At 42.1% G+C, this 15,067-nt stretch overlaps 1 protein-coding gene and 1 pseudogene across 2 annotated transcripts; both read right to left on the bottom strand.

Moving 5' to 3' along the window:
• Positions 1 to 144: 144 nt before the first annotated feature.
• On the bottom strand, positions 145 to 5,064 carry LOC120545289 (annotated as a pseudogene).
• Positions 5,065 to 6,097: 1,033 nt separating this feature from the next.
• On the bottom strand, positions 6,098 to 8,624 carry LOC120549609 (putative gustatory receptor clone PTE03). Of its 2 annotated transcripts, XM_039786641.1 has the most exons (2): positions 8,606 to 8,624; positions 6,098 to 7,034 (listed from the first exon to the last, which is right to left on the bottom strand). In XM_039786641.1, exon 2 carries the CDS (start codon positions 7,002 to 7,004, stop codon positions 6,102 to 6,104), a length of 903 nt encoding a protein of 300 aa, XP_039642575.1. In that variant the 5' UTR covers positions 7,005 to 7,034; positions 8,606 to 8,624; the 3' UTR covers positions 6,098 to 6,101. The 2 variants fall into 2 exon arrangements, with proteins under 2 accessions (XP_039642575.1, XP_039642565.1); XM_039786631.1 differs by lacking the exon at positions 8,606 to 8,624 and having other exon boundaries at positions 6,098 to 7,070.
• Between the last annotated feature and the right edge of the window lie 6,443 nt (positions 8,625 to 15,067).

Genomic DNA, 15,067 nt, shown 5'->3' with positions numbered 1-15,067 from the left:
TTTTACCTTTAAACAATGGCTCATGCACCGGATGTCCCTCACCTTCCACTTTGTGTGGAAACTCACTACTTTATTACTCTGTGGTTTTTGTTTTATTAAGTGTACTTTTTGTTAACGTGGTTTAGTTTTTCATGAATGTTGGTCTTAGCTCCTTGGTTTGTAGGAGAAGTTGAGGATGATCCTGGACCTGATCTGATGCAGGTTGATGCCGTAAATGATGGGGTTGATGAGGAGCGGTACCACCAGCAACTCTGCAGCCAGCAGGTTCTGCAGCACCTGTAGCGTGCCGCCGCCATAGCGGAGTAGATGAAATCAAACACCTGTGAGCTGACGAAGATGAGCAGCGTGGCCAGGTGGGGCACACACGTCTGTATGAACTTCCTGCGGTTGGACGCCAACCTGAGCGAGGCTCCGACCAAGTGGGTGTAGGACACAAGGATGAGTCCGGCCTGCGAAGTGTGCGTAAAAATTAGAACGACGCCGTAGATGTTGCTACTGTGTTGGAGCACGACAGCTTCACCACCTCCCAGTTGGTGCAGAAGATCTGGTTAATGTGGCGCCTACACAGCGGCAACCTGGTGGTCAGTATGACGCCGATAATCGCCTCTAGCAGCGAGAAGCACCAGGTGAGCAGCAGCAGCAGCACCACCCTCTGCACCGGCATCAGCATCGGGTACTGCAGCGGCTTACAGATGGCCAAGTAGCGGTCGTACGCCATGACGGTCTGTGGTGGCAAATTTTATTTTAACCATTTGTTTAATGATATTAACCATTGGTTTAATGATTGTTTTATAATGTCACAAGATTTAGCTTCTTCATGTGTAGATTCAAAAAGCTCCAAGTGAAATAGTTGGCAACCGTGAACTATAGCCCAGTAGAATTATTTAGTTCTACTAGTTTGAACCTTCTCACATTGTTGTCTTTTTAGCAGATGAAGTCGAGAAGGCCACAAACCGTATCTCCTTCTGTCTCCTGAGATAAGCAGGTGTTTAGTCTAATGTAGGAGACACTGGAGCAGAATGGAAGGTAAAATCATCTGACTGTCTATGGTATTTTTTAGAAAAGTGGCAGCATGCTAAAGATATTTGAAGAGGGGTGGCTTAATGGAGTTTCTTCACTATAAGATGTTTTGATTTTTAGGTTTCTAGTTAGGAAAGACATTTTCAGTTGTGCTGCGTGTACCTTTGAAACTGTGTTTTCTCCATTTGCAAATGTAAATAAATACTCAAAGAATTAAACTTTGGTTTAATTCTGAAACGGTCATTATTCGTTTTCATTTGATCATTGATATTTCTAAACGCTGCTGCTTCTTAGGAAAACTTCCACCACAGGTCAGACTGGTGAACTCACAGAAAACGTAACAGTAAACCACAAACACCTGAGTCAAACAGCCGGCATACGTGATGACGTTAGAGTCGGCCAAAAGGCCGTGAAGCAGCTTCGGGTAGAAACTCGACGCTCCACAGATACCGTTAAAACACAGGCTGCACAGGAAGATGTAGATCGGTTCATGGAGCGTTCTCTCCAGGCAGACGGTGACGATGAGCGTCAGGTTGACGAAGATGGTGAAGATGTACGACATCAGGGCGAAAGCAAAGAACATCTGACGGTTTGTCAGAGAGTCATTCAGACCCTGAAGCACAAACACTACTTTTATTTTATTATTGATTATATGGTAGATGAATCTGACGACTACGAAGAGAAACAGGTGGGCCGGGTTAGGCGGATGCTGCAACTCCTCACTCCCTAAATATAAGCTTTATCAAAGAGGATGGTTTTCAGTTTACTCTTAAATGTGATGACGGTGTCTGCCCCCCAAACCCAGACTGGGAGCTGGTTCCACAGTAGAGGAGCCTGATAGCTGAAGGCTCTGGCTCCCATTCTACTTTTAGAGACTCTAGGTACCACAAGTAACTCTGTATTTTGGGGGAGAATTTTTTTTTGGGGGAAAAAAAATTTATTATTTTTTTTTTTAAAAAAAATGTTTTTTTTTTTTTTTTTTTTTTATAAAAAAAAAAAAAATTTTAAATTTAATTTTTTTTTTTTCAGCCAGTGCAGAGAAGCTAACACAGGAGAAATATGATCTCTTTTCTTAGTTTTTGTCAGAACACTCACTGCAGCATTCTGGATCAGCTGGAGAGTCTTAAGGGACTTATTTGAGCATCATGATAATAAGGAATTACAGTAGTCCAGCCTGGAAGTAACGAATGCATGGACTAGTTTTTCAGCATTGTTTTGAGACAGGATGTTCCTAATTTTGGCAATGTTATGAAGATGAAAAAAGGTTGAGGTTTGTTTTTAAGTGGGCGTTAAAGGATATACCCTGATCAAAAATAACTCCTAGATTTCTGACAGTAGTGCTGGAGGCCAGAGCAATACCATCCAGGGTAGCTATATCTTTAGATAATGAAATTCCGAGGTGTTTGAGGCCCAGCACAATAACTTAACTGAGTTTAACATCAGAAAATTGTAGGTCATCCAGGATTTTATATCTTTAATGCACGATATTTAGACTGGCTTGATTGACAAGTATAATTGGGTGTCATCTGCGTAAGAGTGAAAGTTAATTGAGTGTTTCCTAATAATATTACCTAGAGGAAGCATATATAAGGAGAATATAATTGGTCCAAGCACTGAGCCTTGAGGAACACCATGGCTAACTTTAGCGTACTTGGAGGATTTATCGTTAATATTAAGAAATTGAGATCGCTCAGAGAAATAGGACTTAAACCAGCTTAGTGTGATTCCTTTAATGCCAACTAAATGTTCCAGTCACTGTAACAGGATTGTATGATCAATAGTGCTAAATGCAGCACTAAGCTCTAGTAAGACAAGTATGGACAAGTCCTTTGTCAGCAGCAGTTAGAAGGTCGATAGTAATTTTCACCAGTGCCGTCTCTGTGCTATGATACATTTCTAAATCCTGACTGAAAGTCCTCAAATAGACTATTCCTATGTAGAAAGTCACATAACCGATTAGCGACTACCTTTTCAAGGATCTTGGATAGAAAGGGAAGGTTAGATATAGGTCTATAGTTGGCTAAGACCTCAGGATCGAGGGTGGGTTTTTTCAGAAGAGGTTTTATCACAGCTACTTTAAATAACTGTGGTACATAACCTGTTAATGGGACATATTGATCATATTTAGTAATGAAGTGTTAACCATGGGTAACGCTTCTTTAAGTAGCCTTGTTGGGATGGGCTCTAAGAGACAGGTAGATGGCTTAGCTGAAGAGACCTTTAACATTAATTGTTGAAGGTCTATAGGATAAAAGCAGTCTAAGTATATGTCAGGTCTTGTCGTTCTTTCTAGCACTCCTGCGTTTAAAGGTGAACCGTTAGAAGTTGAGGGCAAAAGGTGATGAATTTTATCTCTAATTGTTATAATGTTATCATTAAAGAAGTGTAAAGGAGTGAGAGCTTATGGGAGAGTGTGACTGGGAAGTGTGCTTGTGCGTGTGTTTACGGAATGCAAACAGTCAATCATAGCTCTGAGTCAGCAGAGCGTGCCGCAAATTTCCACGTAGCATCTGGCTTCCGCGTGTATTGGGATACAGATTAAAATTGTCAATAAAACCTATCTTGTGAATGCTGCATGTAAACTGGAGCCAGGTATTAAGGGAGAGGAGTCTGCTAAAAAGGCATGCTCTGCGACCTCGAGATGGAAGTGGGCCCGAAATAAAAACTTTTTAAAGCCTCAATGAGAGTGTTAAAGTCTTGCTTTGTGCGCTCACACTCCTGATAGGACATGTCATTGTGTCCACAGTGGACCACGATGCGTTTAATAGAGGTCGGGAGTGAGGGTACCAGGTCCACAACTTTAGCCAGGATGTCTGCAACTTTGGCTCCAGGAAAGCAGTGTGTGACAGCATTAAAAAAATGTATATCCCGTGTGATGGAGTCACCAATAATTATTGTGGTTGGGGGGAAGAGCGGATGAGGAATGGGGGGGTGTGGATGGCCGGTGACATGAACAAAACAGTCAGTATCGGTTTCAGATGGACAAGGAAAAAGGATATATCCTGATCAAAAATAACTCCTAGATTTCTGACAGTAGTGCTGGAGGCCAGGGCAATACCATCCAGAGTAATTATATCTTTGGATATACAGTGTGACAACAGTGTGATAATTAACAGAACATATTGACACGCTAAACAAACATATGCAGGCAACCTTTGCACTCAGTCTTTGTAAAATAAAATAGGTAGCGCATCGCTACCGTGACGGCAGCTATGTGCCCCGTCACAGTATGCAAGTATGTGGCTATGAATTCACATATGGGTACATCTAAAGTGGAGGGGGTCTTCCCGTTAGAATTTAACTACTCCTTTTTGGTTTCGGTTGCTGCCTGTTTCATTACTGGTTCTGTAAGGGTTTGCTTGCTTATCTGAACATTTCTTGTATTGCCACCTCGTAGTCCATGGGGTACTGCTGTAATGTATATTATGCTTATCCTGGAAAAACTCAATAAAGAGATTTGAAAGAAATAAAAAATGAAATAAAAATAAAGAACATAGTGTTTGTTATAGGCTATCAATGACCAGCACAGAAGTGTGACAACGAGCGACCGCACATGCGAGTTGAAGCAGAACTATGGAGTTCCTACTGGATCCCCATGCAGGACTCCATTCAGGTTCTTCAAGAAGGCTAATTACTCCTAGCTGTGGTGTGGTGCAACAGTCAGAATATTCCCTCCAACAACCCACAAGGGTAGGGAGGCAACCCTCTCATCTAAACTCCAATGTAGCTGCGCTCAGCCAGGGGCCTGTGAGTATCCCCATACCTGCCCGGGGCCTCACACCCTGTACAACTCCAGAGAATAATGGAGTCCAACCCCTATCCAGGAGAACGGTTCCGAACCAAATCTGTGCATAGATGTAAGGCCCACCAGATCTAACTGGTGGAGCTCCACCTCACGCACCGGTGTGGCAATGCAACCAACCCCAGCAGTTCCTCCAACAGGTTAAATATATGTGTATTTTATATTAGTCTCTGTCTATTATGTGTCTTTTCTTTTTTTACCTGTAACATACCATGATATGGAGAACGATATCTCGCTTCCATGTGTGCTGAGTGTGTATTATGGTAGTGACAATAAAACTAATTCTGATTCTGAGGTGGTGGGCCCATGGGATGGAGAGGGGTTTGCCACTAGGCATGCACCGAATCCAGATTTCTGGGGTTTGGCCGAATACCGAATCCACTGGTTAAGATTCTGACGAATCCGAAACCGAATACCGAATCCTATCTATCATTTTCCCAATTGCTGCATGAATGGCTTTGGCTCGTGGGTTTGTTCGGTGTAGGGCTAGCAAAGCTGGTAATGGTTGTCTAGTTAACACAAGTTTTTAGCGGTGACTATCATTCCTTTGCCATACCTGAAGTTGCTGCATTCTGGCTGCTGTCTGGAGATTCCTTCATGCACAACTCGTATTCTTTCGGATGTTTCATACCAAATGTTGTAACAGCGGCCATGTTGTGTATAGTTTAGGGTCCTCGCCACCACAAGACAAATCGGCATTGAACAAATTAAACATGTAGCTGGGCTTGAATGGCCTTCTTTTGACTGAAAGTACTGCCAAACAACACTTTTTCTGCTCACCAGTTCCATTTTCACTTTCTCACAGCCTACTGCATTGAACGCTCCACCTACGTAAACACCTTCCCGTAATCAACGGCGCCGTCATTACGTCGACCAGCGTAGCACGCGTAGTGTAAGGGTAGGGTTCTGTATAAACATTTATTTAAAGGTTTATTTTGGTATCTTTCAACCTGGACCCTATTTCCCCATGCACTGGTGTCTAAGTGACTAAGGCCAGGAACACAGTGGCGACAGAAACGCCGTGAGGTGGAACTACTTTCATTTCAAAGCCTTTAACTTCAGTCCATGAAAAGTGCGGTTTTTGACACTGACAGGCTATATAATTATTCTATTCTATATTATTCTTCTGCTCACCAGATTCTATTTGTTTTAATTCTCAGGATTTTAAGCCATGCAATGAAGCAACTTAAATGTCAAATTCCATTTTTATTTATTCTGAACATGTTATTAGAACAGAAACACCTGTACACACTGGTTAACTTGGAAGTTGACCTCTCAGTTACAGACAGACAGGCAGTGAAAGGGCTCCATGTAAACATGTATTGATCAGGTTTGATGGTTTGTGGGAGAAGTTGTGGATGATCCTGGACCTGATCTGATGCAGGTTGATGCCGTAGATGATGGGGTTGATGAGGGGCGGGACCACCAGGAACTCTGCGGCCAGCAGGTTCTGCAGCGCCTGTAGCGTGCCGGCGCCATAGCGAGAGTAGATGGAATTGAACATCAGTGAGCTTGCAAAGATGAGTAGCGTGGCCAGATGCGGCACGCACGTCTGTACGAACTTCTTGCGGTTGGACGCCAACCTGAGCGAGGCTCGAACCAGGTGGGTGTAGGACACCAAGATGAGTCCGGTCTGCGAAGTGTGCATAAAAATTAGCACAAAGCCGTAGATGTTGTTACCGGTTGTGTCTGAGCACGACAGCTTCACCACCTCCCAGTTGGTGCAGAAGAACTGGTTGATGTGGCGCCTACACAGCGGCAATCTGGTGGTCAGTATGTTGCCGATAATTGCCTCCAACAGCGAGAAGCACCAGGTGAGCAGCAGCAGCAGCGCCACCCTCTGCACCGACATCAGCATTGGGTACTGCAGCGGCTTACAGATGGCCAAGTAGCGGTCGTACGCCATGACGGTCAGACTGGTGAACTCACAGAAAACATAACAGTAAATCACAAACATCTGAGTCAAACAGCCGGCATACGTGATGACGTTAGAGTCGGCCAAAAGGCCGTGAAGCAGCTTCGGGTAGAAACTCGACGCTCCGCAGATACCGTTAAAACACAGGCTGCACAGGAAGATGTAGATCGGCTCATGGAGCGTTTTATCCAGGCAGACGGTGACGATGAGCGTCAGGTTGACGAAGATGGTGAAGAGGTATGACATCAGGGCGACGGCAAAGTACATCTGACGGTTTGTCAGAGAGTCATTCAGACCCTGAAGCACAAACACCACCTCAGAGTTATTCTGCATCACAACTGCTGATCACAAAACAACAGAAAATTGGGCTGGATAGCACCAATGAGTTCTCAAATTGTTTCAATTCCTATTCACAAGGTCCTGATTACATTTCTGTTTCAGTTTAAATTATAATAGGGGAATTTCAGTTACAATACCAGTTTATCTTGGACATAAAAGAGATTCTCACAGAACTGTAAATTGTTTAAGCAAGAAGCAACCCTCAGATATTTGTATAATGCACCAGATTAATGTTTAATTTGAGAACTGACCCCCAAAAGTTCAAAGTACTTTTTACTGGGAAAAAGACAAATATTAAAAGATCTATTCAAAGATGTTAGTAATAGACATCAGATCACTTAAACAAAGATGGACTTTAGTTGAAGAATTATAAGCCAGCCCTACTAAAAATTTACACATTCAAATTTCAAACACATTTTAGGTTCCAAAACCGAATACAATGTCTGACGCATCACCATAAAATGTCCATCTTTAGTTCATAGTGATTCTTTAAACAGTTCATAGACACAAACAGGTTCAGTTTGTATCGACATGAAAACAGAAGAGCAGCAAATCCTCACAGTGTAGAGCTGGAATCAGAAATGACTGAACAAGTAGAACATCAGCACTGCAACACAGTGGTCCAGTAGACAACAATGTAATCTGAGTTATTAATTCTTTCTGATGCTGTTTGTTTAAAAATGTTCATTTAAAAGGGAAACAGAAAAGCATCAAGTCAACAGATGAAAACTCATCAAACAAGAATCAGCTCAGCAGAACTAAACAGAAGATTTCTGCTTATTTAAACAAGGAAGGAAACTATTGTAACATGTTCAATAGTTCAAAATCTGAGTCTCTCCACATCTGTAAAGAAAACAGACTGTTTAAAACATCAGTGGGGTTCAAAATGAAAAACAGACATTTAGTAGACAACAATGTAATCTCAGTTATTAATACTTTCTGATGCTGATTGTTTAAAAATGTTCATTTAAAATCAGCTGACAAACACAAACATGATTGAACTTTTTCTTCATCAGATAAACTCAAATATAAATGAATTCAGACTCTTGTGAGGATCAGTTCCAGTTGATTTCAAACCTTAAAGTGACTCATTCTCTGCACATTTCTTAGTATAACAACTTTCAGCTGGATGTATGAATGAGAAACAGAAAAGCATCAAGTCAACAGATGAAAACTCATCAAACAAGAATCAGCTCAGCAGAACAAAACAGAAGATTTCTGCTCATTTAAACAAAAGAAGGAAACTATTGTAACATGTTCAATAGTTGTTCAGTAGTTCAGTGGGGTTAACATGAAAAACTACTGATCAGAAATGAGTCATCAGTTTGATCAAAGCTTTAGAGAAACAGACTTAACACTCGGACACAGTTTTCATTAAATTAAACAATTAAACAGTTCAGCTGAACAAACCACAAGGAAAGACATCAAATATGCTTCAACATTTCACTCTGTGAACCAATCAGAAGCATAAAAACTGAGTCACAGTGATGTTGACATGATACAAGACAAAAGAAGATAAAAGATATTACCTACTGCAGATTGGACTCGTCTTTCACTTTGGACCCCTGAATAAATGTAACATCATCAACAGGACAAGTTAAGAAACAGTAAGCGATCAGACACATCAACACCAGAGACAAACGAGCAGCTGAAACTCTGCCGAGCTGCTGGAGAACAGAGTCAGCGAGCAGCAGCTCTTATACGCCTAAAAACTGCACACAGACAGGTACACAGCGACAAAGCTGAGGCCTCGCCCCTCCTGATGAACACGTCACACAGTAATATTTTCAACAATGGATGTTTAATTGAATAATATTAAAGGGGTGATAGAATGATTATATAGGGTATTTTACACTGTTCCTTAAGGTCTCCTAATGGGGTATGTAACATTGGTTAGGCTGAAAATTGCCCAAATGCTATTTTATTAGGCCCTTAACTACCCTGTGAATTTGGCTCTATTTGGAATAAGAGCTTTTCTTCCAAATATGGTATGCTCATGAATATTCAGAATGAGCTACGTGCTGATTGGTTAGAGCAAACTACATAGAAACACATGGGAGACTCGACAGCAGGTTTTTAGACACTGCAAAGTTATACATTGTTTATCGAGCTATTTTGAGACTTTTTGTCGAGAAAACAACTATATAAAGCTCAAATATGCAGCCCACAGCACTCCATATCCGCGCAAAGTCACAGTTTTTTCGCCTGCAACTCCCCTTCTTGCTAGCTAAATGGCCCGTGTTAGTGAGTGAGGCGGTCAGCGAGCTTGTTACACCAGCAATCTCTTACCACAGTTCCAGTTAATCTTTTAATGTGTGTAATTATTATGTGTTGAGTTATTTAAACAAACGATTGGGAAATAAACGCGCTTGTCCGCGAGTCCCTTTGATAGAGCCTGCAGCTGGATGTAACCCGTTTGTAGCTACAAATCACGGATAGTTAGCTTCATTTTCGGCATAATTTCGAGTATATTTACAGTTTGAATTTCGTCACGCCACGTATACGACATCTAGCTAAATATCTCATAAAGCTAACAACGGTGTCTGATTTCAAGTTAATGAATATTTCTGAATTTCAGAGGAATTCTAAGAGGAGCTAGCTAGCTCTCATTGATAGAGCTACATCCAGCCACAGGCTCTATCAATGAGACTCGCAGAGCGCGTTTATTTCCCCAATCGTTTGTTTAAATAACTCAACACATTATAATTACACACATTAAAAGATTAACTGAAACCTGTGGTAAGAGATTGCTGGTGTAACAAGCTCGCTGACCGCACTCTCACTCACATACACCGGGCATTTAGCTAGCAGGAAGAGGGGGAGTTGGCGGCCCTGGAGCTCTGTCAGGGCAGGGCCATTTGGTTGTCATTAGCCCAAGAGATGGTGACTTTGCGGGTATGGAGTGCTGTGGGCTGCCAGTCGCGACGGAGCTCCAAGTACCCTAAGTAGCAGGCCGGGGTCTGTGAAGGAAGGCAGGCCGGGCGGCGAGGCAACAACACAGGTCGGACAAAATTTGCAATTAGCCATCCATTTTCGTAAAGTGGCCCATATTTCAGCCTTACATAGTTGATTTCTCGCATAAAAAAGTTTCAGAAGTGAATTTTGTAATGAAATAGCAGAGATCTGTGTGACCTAGCTAGATTCTTCTGAATCAGGTCAGTTGTGTAGCCTATGTAAATGTTGAGCGTGACCGTTCTCCTTAACCCTTGTGTTGTCCTTCGGTCACTGGGACCCAAGGGACAACACAAGGGTAATACACCCATGGGCTGACAAAGGATCCGGTTTTGGGAGGGTTGACGTCAACTTCCAGCTTTGTTGAGATTCGCCCGTTTTCAGCGGCAGTTTCAAAATATGAGATTTTCATAGTAAAGAGGTGTCAATGGGATTTTGAGCTTCTATGTATGTCCTATTTACCCACCAAACTGTCGTTATTCAACTATGACAGGGTAAAATCAGTTTTGCATTCTATCACCCCTTTAAAGCAAGAAATCAGCTCACAAGCTGTCAACGACTGTTAGTAATCAACCATTGATGCCGATATTTAGACAGCAGAGCAGCCGATGATGATGCTATGTTGTTTTTTGCAACAGATGAAATTCAACAATTTAATAATAATAAAAATTTGGACACAGAATTCAGTGTTTAACAGAAAATTGTGTGAGAAATGTCGGTCAACAGGTGTGGTCTATGAACATGCAGTGTTTCCCCTATAAGTGTAAAGGCCAGAACATGTTTTGATCTTTTAAAATTTGGGTTTGGGTTTCCTTGATGGAGCTGAGTGTAATTTTTTTCATATGTGATTCATGGACGCACAATCTGTGATTTGGGTCCTCGGGGCACTCTGTAGTTTGGGATTTTAGGAAGCCATGCAGCGTGTCATTGTGGATGGCTAACAGAAACGGATATGGAAATGGACAAAGAAAAGGCTCTGTTGAATGGCAAGTTGAGTTTCAACAACGCATACCAATGCCAGTATCGGGTATCGGTTCAATGCCGTCGCGCATGATATCATGCTGTAATCATAAAATTCACCCGACACTACCACACCCGATACCACCTTATATCAACTATATTTACTTCTCCATGTATCAGGTATAAGCGGCAGAGGAGCAATCATTGCCAGCCTTTTGGATATTTTTGGCTGTAAAATTAACAGAGGCCCTTACCCAATACCAGCGGGGTGAGTCTAGAGGGGGGACCTGGGTGCCACCGCCCCACCTGAAATATATTGGCTTCTCCCTGGTTCCCCAAAATACATGGTGCTAGAGTGCTGTCAATCTGACAAAAATGATTTACATTGGAGATACTGTCACTTTAAAATATATTGAACTCTCTGTAAGCACTTGTTGCTGTAAGAAATAAACTGTCTAATGCATTTTTATGCTCATTTATTTCTGTTCTGTTTCCTGTTATCTGAAATCTGTGGGCAGTAAGGTTTTCTTTGTTGAAGTTTGAGGAAAGTTTATTGTGACTGTATTGCACTTCATTTTTATGCAGTTCTGTAAAACAATATCTTCCCAGTCCTTGTCACATGACCTATTATTGTTTCAACCATCATTCCTGTTCCCAAGAAGCCAAGGACCACAGGACTTCATACCCGTCGCCCTGGCCTCTGTGGTTATGAAGTCCTTTGAGCGCCTTGTGCTTTCTCACCTCAAAGCCATCACCGACCCCTCCTGGACCCCCTGCAATTTGCCTATAGAGCCAATAGGTCTGTAGACGATGCAGTCAATTTGGCCCTCCACTACATCCTCCAGCACCTGGACTCTGCAGGAACCTATGCCAGGATCCTGTTTGTGGACTTCAGCTCTGCCTTCAACACCATCATCCCGGCTCTGCTTCAGGAGAAGCTCTCCCAGCTTGGTGTGCCTGACTCCACCTGTAGGTGGATCACTGACTTCCTGTCTGACAGGAAGCAGCATGTGAAGCTGGTGGTGAGTTCTAATCAATTTTAGCAGGAGTACTGCGAATACCGCAACTGCGGCCAGCGCCATGTTTTCTCTCCTGTAAACAGAAGTGACGTAGAAGTGACGTATATAGTGACGTGTGCAAAACTGTCCCATTTTTGCTCTTCACAGCTTCGAGCCCTTGCGCACTTACTCCCCTAAGTGCACTTTCAACAAATGTCCACTTCGAGGAAGACCTTAGGGCGTAGTGCGGGTATTGGGACAGGGCATCTGTCTTGTTTTATTTCCTGTCTTTTGGTTGTCCCGCCTTGGTGATTGTCTGCTCCGCCCTGATGTCTTTCACCTGTTCACCAGCCCTTGTGTCACCTGCCCCTTGTTAACCCTCATGTACTTCTGTATTTAGTCTCTGTCTCTTTCTGTGTCTGTTCTTGGGTTATTTTCATTCATCAGTCTTTTGTGTAATGCTCCGGCCTGTCTTCTGTTGTATTTTGCCGTTGTCCGGCGCCCCAAGCCTCAGCGGACCAGCCTTCCAGAACCCCAGCTGACGTGCAGTGGACTGGAGACCTCGTTGCCGTGGACCGGAAGACTAGCTGCCTGCAACACTCCTGTCCCCAAGTCCCACTTTCCTCAGTTCCCGATTCCCGCTGTCGTCTGTTCCGGCGCTCCTGTTTCTTTGTACTCGCTTCGCCCTTCCACGGTTGACTTTTGTTTGTCCCTCCTTCAAATAATGAGTTAATGTATTTTAGAGAAATACCCATGAGCTAAAACGTTCAGATAACCAACTGCTCTGAATGCTGTTTCAACAGGATTTTCTACTCTCAGCAAAGTCTTACGCAACTCTAAGCTGGTCTTCTATGATTGGTTGTCTCCTCCACTGGGGTGTTGTTTTTTTTTAAGCTACTGCAGTGTTAACATTGTTGCATGTAGCTGCATGCTAACAGCAGTAAAATATGTCATCTTGGATGACAGTGTTGTTAAATTCTACCCAATTCTGGGTCACATTACTCCTGAAACATTACCGGTTATGTAGTATTTGGTTTAAAAGCCTTTATCTGTGATGTTTTACTCTGGAAAGTGCTGCTATTGTTATGGGTTTGGTGTGTTTTGTCTTATTTTGGTAATCTGTTTTTTCTGTTTTGTGTTTTTGCTCTGTTTCCTGTTTTATTTTGACGGTCTGGTTTTCTGTCTTGTCTTGTCTTGTCTTGTTTTACTTCCTGTGTTTCCCAGCCTTGTGTCACCTGTGTTGTGTTTCCTCGTTACCCTCTGTATTTAGTCTTGGTGTTCCCCTTGTCCAGTGTCAGATCATTGTGTGTCTTGTCGCCAGTTTGTAGTCCTGTGTGTTGGTCTTAGTGGTCCTGGTTTTTCGTCTCCGGTCTCTGAGTTTTGTGTTAGTTCTCCCTGTGGTCTCTGTGCTCTGGTTTTGTTATCCAGCTCGTTTTCCCTTTTTGCATTTTTGGACTACCTCAGTTTTTACCCCTTGTGTTGTTTCTTGCATTTTTGCTATTTTGGATTCCTGCTGATTTGTACCCTGGATTTTTTTTTGTGTTTGTAATAAATCTTCACATCAAACTATCCTCAGTTTTCTGCCTCTGCATTTCGGGTCTGCAATTCTCCAACCATCCATAACAGCTATATTCTATCGGTGTCCACTGCTAATTATAGATAGCTACATGCTATCGGCAGTAAACAATGGGCCTCATTCACCAATATCTTAAGTTTTCTCTTAAATATGTTCTTAAGAAAGTTCCTAAGAAAAGTCTACGTCTGATTCATGACATCGTCTTAAACAGTGGAATTGGTCGCAGGTGTGTTCTTAGAATGATGAATCCCAATGTCTTCATAAATTGAAAGCTTGTGCCCGTTGCACCTATTTAGCATAGGTAAACAGCCCGTTAATTCCCATAAAAGGGCATGAGATGGCAGGGCCGTGTCATGTGCACACTTAGAAAAAATGGTACGTGGTAAAGACGGTGGAGGGCTCGACTCCAAAAGAAAAAAAAACTTTAGTAATTCTGAAGTGGAGGTACTGCTGCAAGAAGTTAACGAAAAACGAGACATATTTAGTAGCGTCAGCAGTGCATACTAAGCAGCAAATAAAACCGATGGCGTGAACGCGATAAAGTAGAAAAAGAAATGGTTTGATCTGAAATCTGAGGCAAATGTTTTTTATTTCAAAACACAGAAGATACTCTTACCATATAAATATCATGATCAATCACTTATTATTGGATGGCAGGGTTCCTCTTTAACATAATTGATGTGAATTGAAGCCAATGCAAGGCAAGTTTACACTAACCTAAAGGATTATTAGGACAACCTGTTAAATGTCTCGTTAATGTAATTATCTAATCAACCAATCACATGGCAGTTGCTTCAATGCATTTAGGGGCGTGGTCCTGGTCAAGACAATCTCCTGAACTCCAAACTGAATGTCAGAATGGGAAAGAAAGGTGATCTAAGCAACTTTGAGCGTGGCATGGTTGTTGGTGCCAGACGGGCTGGTCTGAGTATTTCACAATCTGCTCAGTTACTGGGATTCACACACACAACCATTTCTAGGGTTTACAAAGAATGGTCTGAAAAAGTAAAAACACCCAGTATGCAGCTATGGAGGAAATATTTATTCATAATTCAAATTGAAAGTCCAAAGAGAAATTGAAAGTCCAAAGGGAAAACAAAGCGAGATCAAATTAAAAATATTATTAATTTTTTAAATTTTCCATTTGGCTTTGGCTTTTGAATTTAATATTTGGCTTTTGAATTTCAATTTATCATTGGCTTTTAATTTTCATTTAATATTTGGCTTTTGAATTTCAATTTAACATTGGATTTTAATTTTCATTTAATATTTGGCTTTTGAATTTCAATTTAACATTGGATTTTAATTTTCATTTAACATTGCCTTTTCATTTGGACTTGACACATGTCAATGTAAATGAGGAGGCGTGGCCCAAAGGCTGGTGGGAGGGTCTGAAACGAAAGGGGTGCAGAGGCACCTTATGAGCAGCAGGGGGAGCTTACTACTGAGGAGCACACTGTTAAGCATCTGTCTGCAGATTCACCACTAGGCTGGGTCTTGTTTCA

The sequence above is a fragment of the Perca fluviatilis genome, chromosome 2 (genome assembly GCF_010015445.1).
Source record: "Perca fluviatilis chromosome 2, GENO_Pfluv_1.0, whole genome shotgun sequence".
In the NCBI taxonomy this organism is placed as follows: Eukaryota; Metazoa; Chordata; class Actinopteri; order Perciformes; family Percidae; genus Perca; species Perca fluviatilis.
Note: the sequence above shows the minus strand (reverse complement) of the source record. Positions and strands in the feature narration are given on the sequence as shown.

Bases quoted from the DNA above. Each gene is read 5' to 3' on its own strand.
- LOC120549609 (XM_039786631.1), bottom strand. From the start codon at position 7,070: ATGCAGAATAACTCTGAGGTGGTGTTTGTGCTTCAGGGTCTGAATGAC.